Source organism: Phalangium opilio, unplaced genomic scaffold, assembly GCF_054372755.1.
Source record: "Phalangium opilio isolate 3A_F unplaced genomic scaffold, DU_Popi_V2 ptg000042l_1, whole genome shotgun sequence".
In the NCBI taxonomy this organism is placed as follows: Eukaryota; Metazoa; Arthropoda; class Arachnida; order Opiliones; family Phalangiidae; genus Phalangium; species Phalangium opilio.
The window spans coordinates 2,387,282-2,409,430 of NW_028324166.1; the positions used below are offsets into that span (position 1 = coordinate 2,387,282).

Genomic DNA, 22,149 nt, shown 5'->3' on the forward strand with positions numbered 1-22,149 from the left:
CGTTTTATTTCTGGTTGTTCTGTAATACATCACTGAACGCTGTATTGAGCAGACTACACAACAAAGTACTGGAGTCTGGAACTCCGGACTGAAATACATTTGTTTCATTAAACTTAATCGAGTTTAGTTTCAAATATTTGAACATAAATCGGTATTATAGTCCAATAAAAACTAGTAATATCAACCAGAGTCCTCAGTTCGTTAGCTTAAAATTGTATAATAATGATTGAAGTCACGTGTAACGATCGTCTTGGTAAAAAAGTTCGCGTCAAGTGCAAGTATCCTTTAGGATAATGGCAGCCCTCTGCCTTCGACTGTATTAAGCTCTTAGGGGAAATAACATGGGGTGCCATTAGTCTTTACTAGAACGATCCATTTACAACCTTAAAAACATTAATTAGTAATTAAAAATTAACATTTTAATATAATTTCCTTAATACAATTAAAATCAGCTCAGATGACACAATAGGAGACTTGAAAAAATTAATTGCAGCTCAAACTGGAACAAGATGGGACAAAATTGTCTTAAAAAAATGGTACACCATCTTCAAGGACCACATTAAACTAGAAGACTGTATCCTTTCATATAATAGAGTAATGGCAGTCCTCTGCCTTCGACTGTATTAAGCTCTATGGGGAAATAACATGGGGTGCCATTAGTCTATTTAATGCTAGAAAATTATAGATGAACACAGGAATTATTATCCTTAGTTAAGATTGCCAGATGAAATTCACGATGGAATGAATCTGGAACTCTATTACCAATAAAAGAACGTTTTGTTGATGAAGCAAAATGTTGTTCATTTGTGAAATATCGCCATTTTATCATGAATTTTGTTAAAATAATTGTTCCATTAAATGTTTTATACAAAAAATTTGTCTGCTTTTGTTAACATTCAAGTATTAATTTGAATCAATCAGTACTCTTCTACAAGAGTGGAGCTAAAAGTCTAAAACTGGCCTTTGCTAAGCTTAGGCATAGAGTCGCGTGATCGAGTGGGCTATGGCTTAGTGGTCCCAAACAGGGCCGGAAATAAGCACAGGACACTGGACATTGTCCAATAAAATTTTAAAATGTCCCATAACCTTTTAAAAAACTAAGGGGGTCACTGGACAGTTTGACCAATAAATTTTCCGAAGTTTTGATAGCTTGACTATGGAAATGCGATACTATTTTTGCACACTCCAATGGACAATGTCCTATAAAATATCTAGTCAAAGTGGGGGTCACTGGACACATGTCCTATAAGAAATTTTCCTTATTTCCGGCCCTGGTCCCAAACCCCTCGACTATGGGAGCATCTAGTGGCATTTATTTAAACTAAACCACCACGGAGACTTGCTTTAAATTAAGCAAATGTTGACTCCTGTGATGCTGGTTAATTTTCGGCACACCAATTTTACATTGCCAAGGGATGGAACCAATCAAAACTCATCCAAAGGGGCGGAGCTAAAACTAGCCTTTGCTAAGCCTACAGGGCGATTTTGGGAGCATCTAGTGGCATTTATTTGAACTAAACCACCACGGAGACTTGCTTTAAATTAAGCAAATGTTGACTCCTGTGATGATGGTTAATTTTCGGCACACCCAATTTTACCTTGCCCAAGGGAAGGAACCAATCAAAACTCAAAGGGGCGGAGCTAAAACTAGCCTTTGCTAAGCCTAGAGGGCGATTCTGGGAGCATCTAGTGGCATTTATTTGAACTAAACCACAGCTTTAAGCGATCAAACAACAAAATAACTTTATTATTTCTCAAAATTTTACAAAATCGTATTCATTGACCCATAAGGAAACAATTTCAATTTGAAATTCTGAAAATTATATTGATAGAGTCTGCTGTCAACTTCGGTATCAAAATCAACCTCCATATTGCCAATCACGTCACGACTAAACCCAGTTGACAATCCTGCTAATTTAACTCTGACATTGGCTCTATGATACGTTGCTTTGAAAGCGAATAGATCTTCTTCTAAATCATCGGACGAGACTGTAGCCCTAATTAGCAAGGAATTTTTGCCGTCTGCCGTTAAACTTGAACAATAGTTGACAAAGTTGATCACGTCTTTGTGATTATAATCCAAATTGATAAACGTAGTTAAATTATCAATAACAATCAGAATGTTTTCGTTTGTTGCATTCAGAGTTTGTACCGCTGTTCTAATTTCAAAGTATAGTTCTTTTAATGTCTCGTTCTTAGAGTTAGACTTTTTGGTTTCTAAGCCTTGGCTACTCGTTGTTGTTTCTAAGCCTTGGCTACTCGTTGTTGTTTCTAAGCCTTGGCTACTCTTGTTTTCTAAGCCTTGGCTACTCTTGTTTTCTAAGCCTTGGCTACTCTTGTTTTCTAAGCCTTGGCTACTCTGGTTTTCTAAGCCTTGGCTACTCTGGTTTTCTAAGCCTTGGCTACTCGTTGTCTCGTCGTAACAACGTTTCAATAGATCGATATTACAAAATTGACCACTTTCTCGAAGGGATTTCAAATTTAAGCCAAATTTTAAACATATTTGATGGTAATGATTAAAACCATGGAGATTGTTAATTAACAAAACGTTGCCGTTAGATTTTAGGTATTTGGATATGTAATGGGTTAGAATGAAGCTGCCGTCTGAATCAAAGTCATCCGATAATAATATGACGGAGTTTGGTAAGTAGTCAGTCTTTAAACCGAGAATATGGTCCAGTTCCGAGTACATTATGTTTTGAGTTCAAATTTGATTATAATTAGGTTCTATTAGTCTTGATCTTTGAAAAATAATTGGTGAAATGAAGTTTTGTGACTGTGCTAAGCAGATATAATTAAACTTTAATCTTAATTGCAGTCGTAATGTATTTGTTTCAAAGTTAAACTTATTTAAAACACATGGAACGGTATTAGCAAAGGCTTATACATGAAACAGAAGCAGAAGCAGACGACGCTGGAGTTGTTTGAACCGTGCTGTGCTGACTGCTCAAGAAGCCACATAGTTTTAAAAGCATTTTCTCATTTTTAAAAACTCATTTCAAATTGTACAGAATTTTAATAAAAATATTTACTGAACAACTATCATTTCCTATATAAATTTTGCTATTTGTAGGCTTATATATGTTCAAAAATTCACGAATGAATGATGGAAAGCATTTCTACTCCTGTGTTTTTCACTCCATGCTATTTAAATGAAGCAGACGTTACAAAATGTAGAACGAGGCCCGCGGCAACGGAAGTTTTGTTTTGAAATCGTGGAAGAACTATTTGGCGGAAAATTCGTATTTCAAAGTATTTTGTGTCACATGGAATAAATTTCGACACGGTATTAGTTCATCTTCAGAACAATTATCACAAATTTGTGAACTAATTATGGAAGAACTAGATGATACCGAAAATCCTAGCAGGTAAGAAATGTCTTTATTATTTTTTGAAAATATTCTCTAGTGCACACCACACTACACCTTGATATACACCCAATATTATTTAAAAATTTAAATGATTGTACCGTAACATTGTAACATAACAATTTTAATTTGCGATTTAACGATGTTATTTACCGCGAGGTCACATGTCATCCCCCACTGAGCAAAATAGCAATTACGCAGTTCCAAACAAATGTTCCCATAGCAACTACCGAGTCAGGCATATTTTTGTTCAGGTCTAGTAGAGAATTAGTCAAAAGGCTAAGGCTTGGTTTTTAAAGTATATTGTACCAAGGTTTCTACGTATTAACGCATTAGAGATGAACAACAACTTTTAGTCAAATCCCAAGGATGCATAAATGCTTAGCAGAATGGGAAAGTGTATTAGGGAAATTTTTTCATCCGTATTCACTAGAAGTTCATAAATTGAAGTAAATAGATTCCTTCTTAATTCACTTGTTTTCACAACTATTGTGGGAATTGCTAAGACGATAGTGGCACCAATTAAGTACTAATGCTTATAAATAACCCAGTTTTCAATTAACAATTATTTTAATTTGTTAGTTGGTACTTATTGTTGTGTTTTTATAATTAAAAATTAACCTAAAACATTCCACTTTTAATTGTACTCAGGCGCGCATGTTAATTAGCACTCCAAGTTTAATTAGTCGTTTCCTTAGAAAATTCTAAGAGTACAGCTTTTTATATTTTGATAAAACGTTAATTGAGGAAAAGCCGACGGCACAGCGCATTTTAATTGGCGAAAATTCAAGGACCGTTACACGCAAAAGTTGATAGATTAAAACCAAAAGTGTACTTACTTTTGACTGTAGACGCCAAGTAAAAAGAGAAACAAACGACCCTCCTCTCAACCCCTACACGAACCAACCAATCCAACTTATTCCCTATCGCCGGAAGTTAGGCTTAGCTCGGGATTTGTGGAGGGGAGTAACGGGAAGAAATTCGTCTGTCGTCTGCTAGAAAAGCCAAAAATATGTACTGTAGCAGACGACAGACTAATTTCTTCCCGTTACTCCTCTCCACAAATCCTGAGATAAGCCTAACTTCCGGGCGATAGGGAATAAGGTGGATTAGAGAATACTTTTTTGAGGTCAAAGGCTTATAGAAAATTTTACTCTGGTGGCGATCCTAACGTTAATTCTTGGTACTAGAGCCAGCACCGGCAACTATGTTAAGCCTATTCTCGCGTGTTCCCTGTGCTAGCCTACGGTTGTGAAGGTTATCATACTCAGAGGGGGGTCGACACTATTATGAGGGTAAAGGGGGGTTCACATTACACGGCGCGAGGAAGCTTCAATGAAGTACACTTTTGGTTTTTTATCTATAAACCTTTGCTTCAATTATAGGGCGATTTACTGTTGTGTTGTGTTTTCTAGCCCCGATCTGTTATTTACGAGCGTGGGAGGCTTGGTATTTTCCCTTATTAGGAAGGCCTAGTTTACACAATAAATAAAAACAATTTAGTTTTAGTACAGAGAAAGTTTATTTCTTAGTCGGAATAGCAAATTAGCAATGTTCATTTTGTCAGAATAATTTTTGCGTTTTTTTTTTTCGGTTTTCAAATCTTAAGGCGGCTTCACACATTACCTATTTGCCGAGTACAGTACTCGCCAAATACTAGTCTTTTTAGGGTGCATTATAAACAAATTAAATTCTTTAAGATTAGTTATAAACAGAAGGGGATAATAGAAGAAGTATGACACTCTGTATCCTCATAGTACTTTAGTTATGTTTGAAACATGATTCTTCCCAGTTAAAGTTTTACGATAAACATTGGTTTAAACAGGGATAGATTAATTTTAGAAGTAGGAATGGAGAACGGAACGGTTAGTATTTACTTCAGTTATTCCGACTCATAGACCACGCAGCATAGAGCCCCTCCCTCCAACACGTAATGTAATGAAAAGTTTAAATTATCTTATTGGCTGCTCACTTAAACAGTACGTTTTGATGACGTTGCTGACGGTGACGGCGAAAAATACGTAATTCCTTTTTACCTCTGTCGCAATCCCCCCTGTCACGTGGAAGGGGGTCCGGGACTTACTCTGTTCTCCATTCCTACTTCTAAAATTAAATCTATCCCTGGTTTCTTAATATCTTTATGGTGTAGAATGCAAATACATATTCAGTTCCAATTTTTTTTCGCCAAATTTTGCAAATTGTTTTTAAAAAACGTTTCCACGATGCTTCCAATCCAGATGCTTTGACCCGAAAAATCTTTGATAGAAAACCTCATTATCGATCTATTTTCCCGAAATTCCTAGACGTCGACTTTCTGGAACCATAGACTAGCAGTTAACCAAAAAAAAAGAATGACTTTATTATTACTTAAGAGATTGTCTGGAAAATCTAGAAAAATCATTCCCGGAATTGAATTGGAAAATTAATGTCAAACGTCTGGGAATTAAATTAACTTTTATTAATCGCCTACGACAAGTCTACTCGAAATAGTGATTATTTTCATTTACTCTGCTTACTTAACTTACTCACTTTTTCTATTAATTCTTCTTTGGTCTTTGATGAACATAACATAATTAAATTAATTAAGGAGTTGTCTATTTATTAATGACAATAATTTGATTAAGAATTGACCTTTCAAATTTTAAGTACGAAAACAGAAGGGTACAATCATGGATATGTATAAATACTAACGTATTATGGATCCCCATCAAAGTTACAGTATTTCTCTTAGGCGCCAGTTTAGCAGAGAGATAAAATATGATTTTTAACCCCCCCCCCCAACCTTATGAGTTAGAGGGAAATTCGTATTTTATTTTCTCTCTGCGCATGGGCGATATTTCAAACGCACCACTCAGGAGCCTCCTCCGGAGAGATAGACCCTCGTTCCTTTTCCCCCACGTGATCCAGCTATTTCCCCCTCAATTTACAGGCGTCTCACATCCGCGACTGTATCGCGTATTTGGTGGCTTAGTTTTGAATCCACAACACGGTAATATTTATACATATCCATGGTACAATCATGTAACGGTAACAGTAGATAATCCTCTGTAATTCTGTTATTTATTTTATTGCTTTAACCTTACGTGAAATTTCACAACTAAAAGAGAAGAAAGATTGTTTATTTAAATGAAAGTAATACTTGCAACTGCTAAGAAAGTGATCTTCTTTCGTCTATTTCGTTTGAAGATGTCTAAGGTCTTTCACTTACTGTTTCAAACTCGTTAAACATTGTAGCGTAGTACGCGAGCGTGTGTATTTGCTTACGTCAAACTTGGGAGAGAGTTTCTTTCTCGTCGCATTTTCCCAAAATAGAAACTGGGGCCTTTTGTAAACAAGACTTAACGTAACACTGTTTTAAAGGACTAGTGCCGTACTGCCGCTAGTTTGTAATCAAATCAACGCCTGTAAATTGATACTGATTACGTAACGTTACTGTTAATCCTTAAAAGATATATTTCTCCAATGAAAGCAATCTGTAGAGCTCGATAAGTTTTAGTTTTGGTGCCTAATCTGTTGATTTATCTACAGACTTTTACTGTTTCAATTTATTTGGGTAATATATGAGAAATCTAGCTAATCTGCTGGATAAGTCAGGGAATTCTTTTGGTCTATCAAACCATTGTCGAGCAATGTTAAAATTGGTCCGGGATATTGGCAAACATCGGTTTGTGTTATTAGCAAAATTGCCAAAAGTTTGGTCAGGGATGTTGTCAAAAATTGATGCTGAATATTCAATATTGGCCAAAATATTATCAGGGATATTGGCCAAAACTATTCAGGGATATTGGCCAAAACTAATCAGGGATATTGGCCAAAACTAATCAGGGATATTGGCCAAAACTAATCAGGGATATTGGCCAAAACTAATCAGGGATATTGGCCAAAACTAATCAGGGATATTGGCCAAAAAGTAATCAGGGATATAGACCAAAGAGTAATCAGGGATAAGGTCCAAAAATTTATCACGGATGAGGTCCAAAATTAATAACCAATATGGACCAAAGATTAATAATGGATAAGGTCCAAAGTAATGTGAAATATTGGTCAAAAATTAATCAGGGATAAGGTCCAAAAAATTAATCAGGGATAAGGTCCAAAAATTAATCAGGGATAAGGTCCAAAAATTAGTCAGGGATAAGGTCCAAAAATTAGTCAGGGATAAGGTCCAAAAATTAATCAGGGATAAGGTCCAAAAATTAGTCAGGAATATGTGCCAAAAATTAATCAGGGATAAGGTCCAAAAATTAATCAGGAATATGTGCCAAAAATAATGTGGAATATGTGCAAAAAATAATGTGGAATATGTGCAAAAAATAATGTGGAATATTGGCCAAAAAATAATGTGGAATATTGGCCAAAAAATAATCAGGGATATTGGCCAAAAAATAATGTGGAATATTGGCCAAAAAATAATGTGGAATATTGGTCAAAAATTAATCAGGGATATTGGCAAAAACTTCTCGGGGATAATGTTAGAAATTTGGCAATTTGAATCCCAAAATTTCATACGCGAACAATAAATATGACCTTGAAAACAACCACTCAAATTTCCATACTCAATGGCGCCTTCCATAGAAGAGAAAAAGTGAAAAATTATTGGTAGAAAAAAATTTATATATTATTATAACTGTGCCTTTAATACCGTATGATGACTTTAGAATTGAGTCAAAAAAATTAATGATAGTATGAGACTGTATCTTTACAAGTTTTTCTAACTGTAAAGGTCGCCTCCAGGATCCCCTCATAGATAGACGCCAAAGAGAAAGAGAGAGGGAGAGATAGAGACTTGGGTATGGTACTTGCTTGTGCTGGCTGCGGGCGTCTATAGTATATGGATTGGTTGGTGGTACGGATCGTTACGATGGGATGGGAAGAGAACGCTTCGAGCTGGAGCTGGTAGAGGTTGGGATGAGGAAGGATGCTTTGCTCCCAGATGAGGGTGATGCGGGAACAGAGATTATATTCCTCTAGGGGTCACGCATAAAGCTCAATTTCACTATGAATTCGGAGTACTTAAAAAGGTATAGGGAAATTTAGAAGCTGGTATTTTCTTTGAATCCCTTAAAATCGATAAGATAGTAATTTTTAATTAAATGATCTATTAAATAAGCTAAATCTCAAGTTAATATTTAAAGGGAGGGTGAAGTGGAAAATCAAGTGATTTTTTTAATCGATTCTAATACTAATTATAAGACCAGTCTGCATAGTGAAACATCCCCTACAGGAAATACAGTCTCCGAATGATTTTAAAATTCAAATTAGGGTCAGATTTTAAGTATAATTTGAAATAAGGACCTTTGACCAATCGCGTAACGCCCTGCCTTTTTATTAACAAAATTCTCGTGGCACGTTCTATGTCTCGCGCCACGATTATCACATCACGTGCAAATTTTATCAAATCTCGCGATAAATTTCATTCGGCATGAAGCGTGCCACGTGGGAAATTTTGTTAACTGGAAGGCGGGGCGTTACGCGATTGGTCAGAGGTGCTTATTTCAAGTTATCCATAAAATCTCAACCTAATTTGAATTTTAAAATCATTCGGAGTTGGTATCTCCTACAGGGGATGTTTCACTACGCAGACTGGTCTTATAATATGTAGAAGAATCGATAGAAAATCACTTGATTTTCCACTTCACCCTCCCTTTAACTTTCAACGTCTACAGAATTTAAATTTTGTCAGAGGGCGGGGTTGTCTTTCTCTTATCACTAAAATCCGCCAAGGTACGTTGAGTAAAAATGGCTACACACTATTCCTAATAGCTTTATTTATTCCTGGTAAATGTAAGGCTTAAGGCGTTGATTTTTAGTACAGGTTAATTGTTGTTTGTTGCAAGTATAAAATTGTGCATTTCTTCAACGCTTGAATTCAGTTGATAGACCGTGTGAATCTCGGTTTAAACTTAATTTCAAAACGGAAAACCTTTTCTTTAGACATCAAGATTGGCATTTTCACAAATCTTATTTTTGTCGTTCCGCTGAGTTAGCGTTGAAAGATAAAGTTCGAGTTTTAAACACACTCGAATCTTTTCTCAAAGGGAGATTGAAATAAATAAATAAAACCATTTTTAGTCTATATCTATATAAATCAAAGTCCTGACTGACTGATAATCAACGCCCATCCCAAACCGCTTGCCCTAGAAGTCTGAAAATTTGCAGGAACGTTACGCATAAGCAGTAGGCGCATACTAAGAAAGATTTTTCCAATCCGCCGCCATCTTAATAAATGGCGACCAGAAATGGAAAAACATCTTCTCTATGCAACAAAGTCCGCGCGTTTCAACCGATTTCGCAAATATTTAGTACACTGGTTTACTTTAACCTATAGATGGGCTGAATGGTCTTTTGCGTTCGATTTGTTGCCATCTTTTTAAATCGCGGCCAAAAACTTAAAAACCCTTCTTTATGGAATAATGTCCGCGTGAAAAGTAATAAAAAATGCATCCCTAGGGGCTGACGGGCAACGCCGAGTGCCTTCGCTCCTAGGGTGCTACAAAAATATTAGTCAAATCAGTAAAATCTACCCATTCTTTATATCATTTTGATGGAAGTTCTTAATACACGCGAGCGACGCCGCGGGTAACAGCTAGTCGATTTATATATATCACTTGATTATCCACTTCACCCTACCTTTAAGTTAACGGTATGCATATAAGTTGATCCCGTTATTCATTTCGACATTTATACTTGACCCCCGACAGCCCTAGTTTCCTCTCCATCCTCCCGTTGCTGCTTACTGGCAACCCTGCTGGCACTCGGCATTCGGCTAGAGCGGCACAGCGTCTCTTCTCACTGTTCTCAGTCGCGTAAAACGTAACGTTAGAACACGCGGTCCCTTTTAGTTCATCGTGTCTAATTTTAAGCTTTTTCAGTTCCAAGAACCGAGGGCCATGAACCATTTTTATTTAACATTTGGCTTCTAAGCAAATTACTATTACGTATAGTTTACACCTAAACTGAAAGAAGTGCTGAAATTCTATAGAATTCCGAAAAATTGATTTATCTACGTGCGCAGATAATTGGTCAAAAAATCGAACGGTTTGAATCGAAAGTGTGTCAGGTCAGACTGTCAGTGTTGTGTGCTTCGATTGTACCGAAAATGTGCTCCGTTATTCGGTATTCGCGTTTTATCGGGTTTCAATTGAATTATCCATTGGATAATTGTAATAAGTAGGTGGATAATTCGGGTTTGGGAATTAATTTTAAGGTATCGTTTTTATACCGTGTGTGTTTTTTGTGTAGTTGTAGTTGTAGTTATTTATATGAAGTAAATATGGATTTTATGACAGTATAGATAATTCGATGTGCGTGGATAATTCGGGTCTAGTCAATATAAGTCTGTGTGTGTGAATAATTTATTGAAATATGACTGACTGAACCTGTGATATTCGTGAAGGTTTTTTTAGAAATATCTAACTGTATCTTTTTATACGGGGATAATTCGTTTTAAATATAGATAATTCGTAATTTCTGTAACAAATATATGTTAAGTATATTTTGAAACAGATAACCTGAGCTTTAAAAATAGATAATTTGTCGGATTTAGAAATAGATAATTCGTTCGATTTTGGAATAGATAATTCGCCGGATTTAGAAATAGATAATTCGCCGGATTTAGAAATAGATAATTCGTTCGATTTAGAAATAGATAATTCATCGGATTTAGAAATAGATAATCCTATGAAAAACATTAACATGTACAAAAATGGGCCAAGCCTCGCTTCGTGCCCTTTCCGCCGTAAAACGTTCTGAGATCCCATGTAGAGCCAAGTCTGCCTTTGTTCTCATTCAATCGCCAATTGAACAATTATGTTATAAATTAAGTCCTTTTCCTAATTAATAACCAATATTCTTTGACTCTATCATTATTATACATCTTTGTTCGTATCAAAAATATCGTGACTTGGCAATCGCAGATAAGTAATATTAAAAGCAAGTCGAGGGGATATTCACTAAATCGTTGCCGATTTTAAAATAATCGAAGGGATATTCACTAAATCGTTTATGGTCGAGGGGATATGTACAAGTTTATAAGATAAGTTATGCATAACCCTATTTACAAGTTTATAAGGCGAGTTATGCATAACCTTATGTACACCTGCGCTTGCCAAGTCACGATATTTTTGATACGAACAAAGATGTATAATAATGATAGAGTCAAAGAATATTGGTTATTAATTAGGAAAAGGAGTTAATTTATAACATAATTGTTCAATTGGCGATTGAATGAGAACAAAGGCAGACTTGGCTCTACATGGGATCTCAGAACGTTTTACGGCGGAAAGGGCACGAAGCGAGGCTTGGCCCATTTTTGTACATGTTAATGTTTTTCATAGGATCTCACTTCTTTTTGTAGACCCTCTCGTTATACTTCGGTAGTTATATTAAAACAAGACCCTCTCGTTTGCCAATATAATCGCTAACGTTTGTCCATATTTACGCTGAATTACCCCTTTCGACCCGCAGAGAATATGCAATAAAGATTGTGCGCGATATCCTAATAAAAGAATGTAGCATCAGTTACGACACTTTTCTCTTAAACTACTACTCCTATTAGCTTTAATATATATTTAACTTTCGGTTAACTTTGGACCATTAAGTCCATTCATCAAGAACACATTCTGTTGAAAAGACGGCAGCGCCATCTAGTTTTAAAATAAAGAACTAAAGAACAATTTTATAAAAATTTCGGGATGTTTTAATTTTTCTGTGCTTTATAAAATAAATGAAAACTAAATCCTGAATTTTAAGTTTCTATCTCCTCTAGAAGTACCTTAGAATTTTGATGATCGGTGAGTGAGTGAGTGAGTGACAAAATAAGGTAAATTTCACCTGCGATATTTCGAAAAGTATATAGGGTAGGAACTTGAATTTTGGAAACTATAGCTACGATTGACAGTCCTCGCGGCATGCAAAATTTCAGGCTCTTACCTGTACCCATCACGAAGTTACAGTGGGGTTAAAAGTGCCACGAGTTGCTTCGAGAAAAGGATGTCAGTGCTCGACTTGGCTGGGAGCACTGCCGTGCTCCCAGATTCGTTGATTTTTAAAATAGATAATTCACAATTTCTTGAACAAATACTTGTAATATTACTATATTTTCAAACTGATAAACAAGCTTAAAGATCGTAGATAATTGAGACACCGAACAAGACGCTAATTAGATAATTAACCCGAATAATTGGTGACTATAAGTAACGGATAAGTCAGATAATATCTAAAATATCTTGCTTTTAATAAATCCATTATATTCTCAAAGGCCTATTACGTGGAAACGTCAATGAAACTCGTATAGTCAGAGAATTGAATGAGTAATTAATTATACATTCATTCAAGTATTTATCAGCCTGGTCTGTTTAATGTTAAGGAATATTTTTGGTCATAACGCGTGAGCCGAGCCAGTTGGCGGCGAGTGCAAGTAATATAAAGAACTGTCTTTGATAAGAGCGTAGGCTGGAAAAAACCTCCCTATTAAAGATATTTACCGCCTACCCAAAAATACCCCCTCATAAGAAAGACGACGAAAGAACTAAATAATGAGAAACTAATATTAAATACATTCATTTCTGGAGCTGCTGTTGTCGAAAGAAAATTAGTTCTACCTGCACTCTAGGCGCCTTTTCTTTGTTAAAAAACAGTCTATTCATTTTTACAAGCTGTCGATTCAACAACTACAATCTGGCAGCGTTTAATTCACTTTTAATCTAAGCCTTGGCTATAGTCGATAAACAGTCTATTAATTTTTACTAGCCATATCGTTTTAACCGCGAAAATCTGGCGCCTTTTTTTAAAAACTTAAGCCTTGGCTATAGTCGATTAACAGTCTATTAATTTTTACAAGCTATCGTTTCAACCACAAAAATCTAGCAGCATTTAATTCACTCTTAATTTAAGCCTTGGCTATAATCGATAAACAGTATTCATTTTTACCAGCTATTCGTTTTAACCGCTAAAATCTGGCGCCTTTTTTTAAAAACTTAAGCCTTGGCTGGTCTTTTGATCTGCCGGGTCATGACATTTACGACTCTAAAAAGGCTGAACATAATCATGTTGATGCCGCCGTTTGGAAAAAGCCATAAACTACTTAACTCTCAACGCTATTTTAGTTGCGTTTTTATTTTACAATCTACGTATTATCTTCTTAAGTTTTGGCGGGAAAAATGCGCGCCTCCGTTAGTAGCCAAGGCCCTCAAAGAACTCAAAACAACGCCATTGTGAAAAATAACGGTGTTGGGAATTCGCAAGTACCAAGACGAAATACGACCTCAAGTAATACCGTAACTACCCCAACTAAGCCGTTGGAGAAACGGAGGAACCCACGGCCATTGTCATTCACAAGTAGTCCGACGTCGTCGCGTCAACTACCAAATTGCGCTCAAACGCGAGTGTCTTCCAAGTCCGCTACAAATTCCCCTACCGGAAACGGTCCTTCGTCGGGATGTACTAATTTTAAAACTCATAAAGTGGCCACTATAGAAAACGGGGGCGTTTCTCCAAACAGTTTCGTGGTCAAGAGTCCATTGGATAAGAACTCATTGCCAGCTTTTTACAGCGAACCACCTCTCGTTACTAGATCAGTTTCGGTTGAGGAACAAAAGAGGTAGGCTTGCTTCTCTCTTGTACTTCGTAACGCCATAAATGTTTAACACTTGTATCAGGTTAGGTTGTCATTTAATAGAGGGTGGTTGGGTTCTATGGGTGGTATCAGAAGTATATAGTATAATTTCTCTTCGAGAGAAGTGTGTGTACCGTACAAAGCGGGGACTGTAATTGTAACATGATTCTTCCCAACATCAATCAATTTACATTTGGAGTGCACAAGGTTACTAAACCTGAATCACATACGCGATAAATAGTTCCCTACTCATCATTACTCTATTAGCGCTGCTTAACTATTTGCCAAGGCGCATGCGCTTGTGTGTTTTTGTCCCCCCACGTCAAGACAATCAAGGTTTGTGGGTTGATTGCTGAGGATTTAGTGAATACCAAACAGTTATAGAATTCACCCTAGCACGGTGCAATGCCCATCTGAAGTTTGATGAACGGTAGAGCAAACAAAAATGGTGCCATGAGCCCGGGAAGAATCATGTTACATACATAACTAAAGTATTAAGAGTGTCACCCTTCTTCAATTATCCCCTTCTGAGTCGAAGAAGGTTATATAACCTCTTTTTCTAAGGACCACCGACCGTTTCAGTCAAATTTATGATCGCAGTATTTTAAGTGCAGTCAACATCTCAATTATCTGAAGACACTTATGATGTTCTTGTGAACTGCGCTGTTGTTGTTAAAAGCCGCAATCATTTAGACCTACCGGCTTTGAAGTTCCGCAAATGGTCTTCAGTAGAAATATTACTCCTAATCGTAAGCTTATTGAACCCGACCATGAAAGGTCTATTGGTATTCTCTGTGCATCGCACTCTAACTGTTAACAGGAAGGAAGGGGCAAGGCATGCATCTTATCAAATGTAATGAAGAACGTGTCGAAACATTTAAGATTAGTCTTATCTGCAACTTTGAGAAACACTTCCTGAAGTTATTCATTCAAATTGAAAACTTATACTCTTGTAGTGCACTCGGGTGATACCGTTTTATTTTGTGAAACAGGAATGCATACAGCACATTGTAATCATTGTGTACGTACCATTTTCTAAACGCATCTAGGCACACTTATCATTATCAGAAGGGGATAATAGAAGAAGGATGACACTCTGTTTCCTCTCTTAATACTTTAGTTATGTAGTTCCATGATTCTTCCCGGGCTCATGGCACCATTTTGTTTGCTATCAGATGGGTAGCGCTACACCGTGCTATATTGTGAATTCTATAAGTGTTTGGTATTTACTAAATCCCAAGCATGCAATCAACCCACAAACCTTGATTGTCTTGACGTGGGGGGACAAAAACACGCAAGCGCATGCGCCTTGGCAAATAGTTAAGCAGCGCTAATAGAGTAATGATGAGGGGGAACTATTTAGATCGCGTATGTGATTCGGTTTAGTAACCTTGCTATAGTAAGTGTTAATTGTGATGTTGGGAAGTATCATGTTACAATAACTACGCTTTGTACCATAATTTTAAACCAACCAATGAAATGACAGTTAAAAAGACGTTACAATTATGAGGCCCAGCCTACAAAACCCGCATAGAAATTATCGTTGGAGGTATGTGGACAATATTATTCCAATTAGCTGTATGTATTCCTGGTAGGCCATATAGATGGTGAAATTAACTACACATTTATTTTTTCTTAAATATCTCATGAGCTGTTCATTATGTACATTTTATGGTACGCGTAATTAATTTTGTTCTGTGCGGAAATTGTTCATGGACATTTGCTTGACGCATCACTTTACTCTTTTTTTATGGAGTGACAGAAGCGGAAGGAAGTGATTTTCATTTCCCCTAGTAGGTAGAGCTTCTTCGCGTGTTACCGTAATTCCCTACACGGCCTTAGCCTTCCTGCAGCTCCTATAACGATTACGTGACTGTTTTATGAAAATCCCTGTAGTCATCGTTAAATCCCCTTACAGAAGTTCATAAAAAAATATCCTTAGAAGTCTACCGGTAAAGCGCCTCAGTTGGTTTAACTTTCTAAGATTTTGTATAGAGTCGAAACCTGACTGTAGAGTGCCAGCTGTCAATCTGAATTCTCGTATGTCTCTTGTTTTAAGTCATACTTTAGCGCCATCTTTCGTTCAAATATTTTAGAAATAAAGCCTAAACCATTAATAAACATCCTGAGGTGCGCTATTTTAGCATTTCAAGTGCGATTAGTAATCAGTGTAGTAGAACTTAAGTATTGTTGAAGTAAAGATGGTAAAAATCAGTGTTTGTGTTAAAACCAAATCGGTAACAAACATGGCCGCCGCGGCGAATATTCTGGTCTGTTATAATTAATTTATGTTGTAGAGATGGCGCTGTGAACCTTGGCAAAAATATGACACTGTAATGTGACGTATTAGTAATTTTAAATTAGCCAAGGACATTGCAATAGTTTACTTCATATGTTGATTTTGTTGAACTTCTACCTAAAGCGAGCTACCGTCAACTTTCGCAAATTAATCATTTTTTGCCAGTCATTTCACTAATTACCTTATTAGCTTGAAAGTGAGCTGAATTTTATACTGTGCGAACATTGATAAGGAGACACTTCCGCCATTATAAAAATAAACTCGTTGTTTTTTTGTTTTTTTTTTTTACACTTTAAGCACCGTCGTCCTAGCATTTTCGATAGCTAACTCGCAGATAAATAAATTGGCTGTTGCCTTTCAAATAATATAATAAAAATTTTGGGAAATTTATATCTCAAGATCTACTATGTTACTTCAATTTATGAACTTCAGACCTTTATTTTATAAAAAAAAATTTAAATAAAACTCCAGAATAGAATCACTTCTCCATGGTAAAGGTATTGAGTAGACGACTTTGGAGGTAAAAAAAGCAGCCAATCGGAACGTTTTCTATTTAAGCAGACGATATATTTAAATTTTTTAACCGCCTTTTTGGAGTGTTTATGTGATTATCAGTCTGGGAAATAAGGATATTTTTTAAACTAGTCCTTGGGACCAGTGACCCCCTAGTTCCCGAAATAATTAACTGGTCTCCGGACTGGTCCCAGCCTTTGTTCTCCTATAGATTTGCAATTAATAAACTGGTCCTGAGGACCAGTAACCCCCACTTCTTGAATTAAAAAACTAGTCCAAGCAATTAATAAACTGGTTTTGGACCAGAGGAAGTGTGCTATTTCCCAGACTGGTGATTATGGGTAATAAAAAATTTGGGAAATTTATATCTTGAAGGAGAGAGTAATGGAGTGGAAACCCCCATACCTTAAGCGTTGCCTTTGTACCCCCACCTACGGCACCATAGTCCTCCCATTATCCCCAGCGGTTAGGTAGGGTCGTGCCGGACGAAATTGTAAAGGACGCTCCCTCTATCTCAAAAATAGAAGCTAGTTCGCATTCAAATAAAATGGCGCTACGCGGCAGCACTTAGCAATCGCCTACGGAAGGGTAGGGGCGTGCGCGAGGTACACTGGGAGAGATATGGTGCCGCAGGTCGCCCATCATCATTTCCAATCCATCTGACTCCCTTATCCCTGTTTATATCTCAAAATCTACTATGTTACTTCAGTTTATGAACTTCAAACGGTTATTTTATAAAAAAAAAAATAGACAATAAAACTCCAGTATAAAATCACTTCTCCATGGTAAAGGTATTGAGTAGACGACTTTGGAGGTAAAAAAGCAGCGAATCGGAACGTTTTCTATTTAAGCAGACGATATATTTAAATTTTTTAACCGCCTTTTTGTTTATGTGATTATGGGTGAGGTCGAACATCCCGTCTTTGTGTTTTAAATTAAAAACTTAAAACTTATTTTGTTTGATTAAATAATAATATAAATCTTAAAAAATGATTTCAATCGATGAGCAACCATCGTCTGAAAAAGAGTAAGAAATAAATGATTAAAATTAGTGTTAGACCACTCTATTTAGTGGGTTCATTTGAAGTTAATTAATTAACATTAACGGCGTATCATATTTATTGACAAAGTTAATTAAATTAAATTAATTTCAATTAAATTTAACTTAACAGCTCACTGGAAAACCTTATCTCTGTGATATCAAACGTTCTTAAAACCTCCGAGGATGCTCTAGGAAGTAACCAGTGTCCCGTGATTCAATCTAGTAAGTTTAATTATTACGATTAATTTAATTTCGTTGCTTAATTACTAATTTTAATATAATTAGACTTAAGTATAAGACATTATTTATTATTATTTGTGGTTATTACTTATAGCTTTACAACCAATCGACCCGCTTAAAACTTTCCGTAACATTAACCACGTTAAGGAGTTAAACGATAAGTTAGCTCAACTCGAGAGTGAAAATTTTAAATTAAAGCTCAAGTTATTTTATTTGGAGGAAGAACGGGGTAAAGGTGGATACAGCGCTGAAAGTAATCAGGTAAATCACTACCTTAAGCTTAAAGTATAGTTTCTTTGATCATTAACGATCTGGTGACACTGGGAAACTGCCAAAACCTCCGTTAGGGATTTTGTTAGTGTAAATTTGATTGGGTTTTTTTATTATTATTATTGTGTTGTAGAATATTCATCTTCAAGTTGAACTTCAGGAAGCTAAATCTAATCTTACTAAACGCAATGAACTTCTGAAAGAAACATTGTAAGTATGATTGGGTTTTGGGAAAGTCAGGAAATTTAAAAATTAGGCCTTAATGGTCTGGGAATTTGGTTACAGCGAGGAATTTTTTTTGAATTTATGGAAATTACAGTAACAATGTTAAACTATATAGCTTTGCGTGTTACAATAGATATTTATTAAAACATTAATACACTTAAAATTGACAATATTTAGTTTAAGAACGGGAAAATCAAATGATGTAGTCAGGGAAAACCCGGAAAATTCAGTTAGAGATTTCAATCTGAAGATTTTGAAACAAGCCTGTCTTATTGGGGCGTGGTTTAGCTAAGCTCCAACCTGACAACTGTCTTGTTGGGGCGTGGTTTAGTTTAGCCTCGCCCAGACAACCCTGTCTTATTGGGGCGTGGTTTAACTAAGCCCCCCGCCCAGACAACCCTGACTTGTTGGGGCGTGGTTTAGCTAAGCCCCGCCCAGACAACCCTGCCTTATTGGGGCGTGGTTTAGCTGAGCCCCGCCCAGACAACCCTGCCTTATTGGGGCGTGGTTTAGCTGAGCCCCGCCCAGACAACCCTCTCTTGTTGGGGGCGTGGTTTATCTAAGCCCCGCCCAAGTATTAATTTTAGACAGGGAACGCCTTCATTATGTGTAAACTCCGCCCCTAAATACAAAAATATACCGAACCCTTTTTAAACGGACTGTAAATAAGGCATTGACGTGTGTGTAAAAATTATTTGAAATACGTCAGAGGCACCACGTGACTGTAGAAAGGCGTGGCTTCAAAGAAGCTTAATTAGTTTTTTGCAAAAACTACCAACCACTTCAGGGAACTGGTGCTGCAATCTCGTGAAACAAAAAAGTACTAAGTGTCCAGTCCCATTCCATGGGGAACCTTAGTATCTTGGCGTCACGTGGTCCCTGTGACGTTTTTCAAACCATTTCTACGCACCCGCCTATGTCCGCTTTACAGTCCCTTTTAATAACAAGTATTCCTCAGGTTATACTTAAACAACATCAATAATGACTTTGACAAACGAACTCAATCCCCTGGTACTGGAAAATCATCCGAAACTTGTCTAAGAGATAAGGTACATAGGAAATCCTATAATTTCCCATAGAATTGTAGGCTAATTAATTTGCAAATAATTGACTGTTCAGACAACATCGGAAGATGAGTCTTTAGCCAGTCAAGGAAATTGTACGACATTCGCGGAAGATTCAGTTGCCAACAATACTTGCCAAATACATGATCGTGATTGGCTGAAAACTGCGCTTAACCAGTTACTGAGTGAAGCCCTCACTATCACTCCTGATCTCAAGGACTTGATTGAGAATACAAAGAAGACGTTCAATGTGGCCTTCTCTAAAACGGTAATTTTAATTGTTTCAAGCGTGCCTTTTAACAATTACAGGGTCCCTATAATTCCTATAAAATCCTATAAGAATAAATGCGTCCTATACTTCCTATAGAATCCTATAACTATGAACGCGTCCTCTACTTCCTATAGAATCCTATGAATATGAACGCGTCCTCTACTTCCTATAAAATCCTATAACTATGAACGCGTCCTCTACTTCCTATAAAATCCTATAAGTATGAACTCGTTCTATACTTCCTATAAAATCCTATAAGTATGAACTCGTTCTATACTTCCTATAAAATCCTATAACTATGAACTCGTTCTATACTTCCTATAAAATCCTATAACTATGAACTCGTTCTATACTTCCTATAAAATCCTATAACTATGAACTCGTTCTATACTTCCTATAAAATCCTATAACTATGAACTCGTTCTATACTTCCTATAAAATCCTATAAGTATGAACTCGTTCTATACTTCCTATAAAATCCTATAAGTATGAACTCGTTCTATACTTCCTATAAAATCCTATAACTATGAACTCGTTCTATACTTCCTATAAAATCCTATAACTATGAACTCGTTCTATACTTCCTATAAAATCCTATAACTATGAACTCGTTCTATACTTCCTATAAAATCCTATAACTATGAACTCGTTCTATACTTCCTATAAAATCCTATAACTATGAACTCGTTCTATACTTCCTATAAAATCCTATAACTATGAACTCGTTCTATACTTCCTATAAAATCCTATAACTATGAACTCGTTCTATACTTCCTATAAAATCCTATAACTATGAACTCGTTCTATACTTCCTATAAAATCCTATAACTATGAACTCGTTCTATACTTCCTATAAAATCCTATAACTATGAACTCGTTCTATACTTCCTATAAAATCCTATAACTATGAACGCGTCCTCTACTTCCTATAAAATCCTATAAGTATGAACTCGTTCTATACTTCCTATAAGTATGAACTCGTTCTATACTTCCTATAAAATCCTATAACTATGAACTCGTTCTATACTTCCTATAAAATCCTATAACTATGAACTCGTTCTATACTTCCTATAAAATCCTATAACTATGAACTCGTTCTATACTTCCTATAAAATCCTATAACTATGAACTCGTTCTATACTTCCTATAAAATCCTATAACTATGAACTCGTTCTATACTTCCTATAAAATCCTATAACTATGAACTCGTTCTATACTTCCTATAAAATCCTATAACTATGAACTCGTTCTATACTTCCTATAAAATCCTATAACTATGAACTCGTTCTATACTTCCTATAAAATCCTATAACTATGAACTCGTTCTATACTTCCTATAAAATCCTATAACTATGAACTCGTTCTATACTTCCTATAAAATCCTATAACTATGAACTCGTTCTATACTTCCTATAAAATCCTATAACTATGAACTCGTTCTATACTTCCTATAAAATCCTATAACTATGAACTCGTTCTATACTTCCTATAAAATCCTATAACTATGAACTCGTTCTATACTTCCTATAAAATCCTATAACTATATGAACGCGTCTTATACTTCCTATAAAATCCTGTAACTATGAACTCGTCCACTACTTCCTATAAAATCCTATAACTATATGAACGCGTCTTATACTTCCTATAAAATCCTATAACTATATGAACGCGTCTTATACTTCCTATAAAATCCTGTAACTATGAACTCGTCCTCTACTTCCTATAAAATCCTATAAATATGAACGCGTCTTATACTTCCTATAAAATCCTATGAATATGAACGCGTCCTCTACTTCCTATAAAATCCTATAAGTATGAACTCGTTCTATACTTCCTATAAAATCCTATAAGTATGAACTCGTTCTATACTTCCTATAAAATCCTATAACTATGAACTCGTTCTATACTTCCTATAAAATCCTATAACTATGAACTCGTTCTATACTTCCTATAAAATCCTATAACTATGAACTCGTTCTATACTTCCTATAAAATCCTATAACTATGAACTCGTTCTATACTTCCTATAAAATCCTATAACTATGAACTCGTTCTATACTTCCTATAAAATCCTATAACTATGAACTCGTTCTATACTTCCTATAAAATCCTATAACTATGAACTCGTTCTATACTTCCTATAAAATCCTATAACTATGAACTCGTTCTATACTTCCTATAAAATCCTATAACTATGAACTCGTTCTATACTTCCTATAAAATCCTATAACTATGAACTCGT

At 35.9% G+C, this 22,149-nt stretch overlaps 3 protein-coding genes across 6 annotated transcripts in view; 2 read left to right on the forward strand and 1 right to left on the reverse strand.

Moving 5' to 3' along the window:
- Positions 1 to 42: 42 nt before the first annotated feature.
- On the forward strand, positions 43 to 812 carry ubl (Ubiquitin-like protein 5). Its single transcript, XM_089837114.1, has 3 exons — positions 43 to 278; positions 453 to 574; positions 725 to 812. The coding sequence occupies exons 1-3, from the start codon at positions 223 to 225 to the stop codon at positions 766 to 768; spliced, it is 222 nt and encodes a 73-aa protein (XP_089693240.1). The 5' UTR covers positions 43 to 222; the 3' UTR covers positions 769 to 812.
- A 905-nt stretch (positions 813 to 1,717) lies between these two features.
- LOC149678284 (elongator complex protein 6-like) lies at positions 1,718 to 2,903 on the reverse strand. Its single transcript, XM_089836274.1, has 2 exons — positions 2,278 to 2,903; positions 1,718 to 2,223 (listed from the first exon to the last, which is right to left on the reverse strand). Exons 1-2 carry the CDS (start codon positions 2,690 to 2,692, stop codon positions 1,763 to 1,765), a joined length of 876 nt encoding a protein of 291 aa, XP_089692400.1. The 5' UTR covers positions 2,693 to 2,903; the 3' UTR covers positions 1,718 to 1,762.
- A 260-nt stretch (positions 2,904 to 3,163) lies between these two features.
- The window catches only part of LOC149678285 (uncharacterized), a 45,095-nt gene continuing 26,109 nt past the window's right edge, over positions 3,164 to 22,149 (forward strand). For 2 of the 4 annotated variants that reach the window (XM_089836275.1, XM_089836276.1), the window contains exons 1-6: positions 12,409 to 13,968; positions 17,968 to 18,059; positions 18,172 to 18,338; positions 18,481 to 18,557; positions 19,531 to 19,621; positions 19,692 to 19,904. In XM_089836275.1, coding sequence (XP_089692401.1) covers positions 13,529 to 13,968; positions 17,968 to 18,059; positions 18,172 to 18,338; positions 18,481 to 18,557; positions 19,531 to 19,621; positions 19,692 to 19,904 — 1,080 coding nt within the window. In that variant the 5' untranslated portion in view covers positions 12,409 to 13,528. Of the gene's footprint in view, positions 3,369 to 12,408; positions 13,969 to 17,668; positions 17,823 to 17,967; positions 18,060 to 18,171; positions 18,339 to 18,480; positions 18,558 to 19,530; positions 19,622 to 19,691; positions 19,905 to 22,149 lie in introns of those variants that run through there. The other 2 variants (XM_089836278.1, XM_089836277.1) reach the window with 2 other exon arrangements.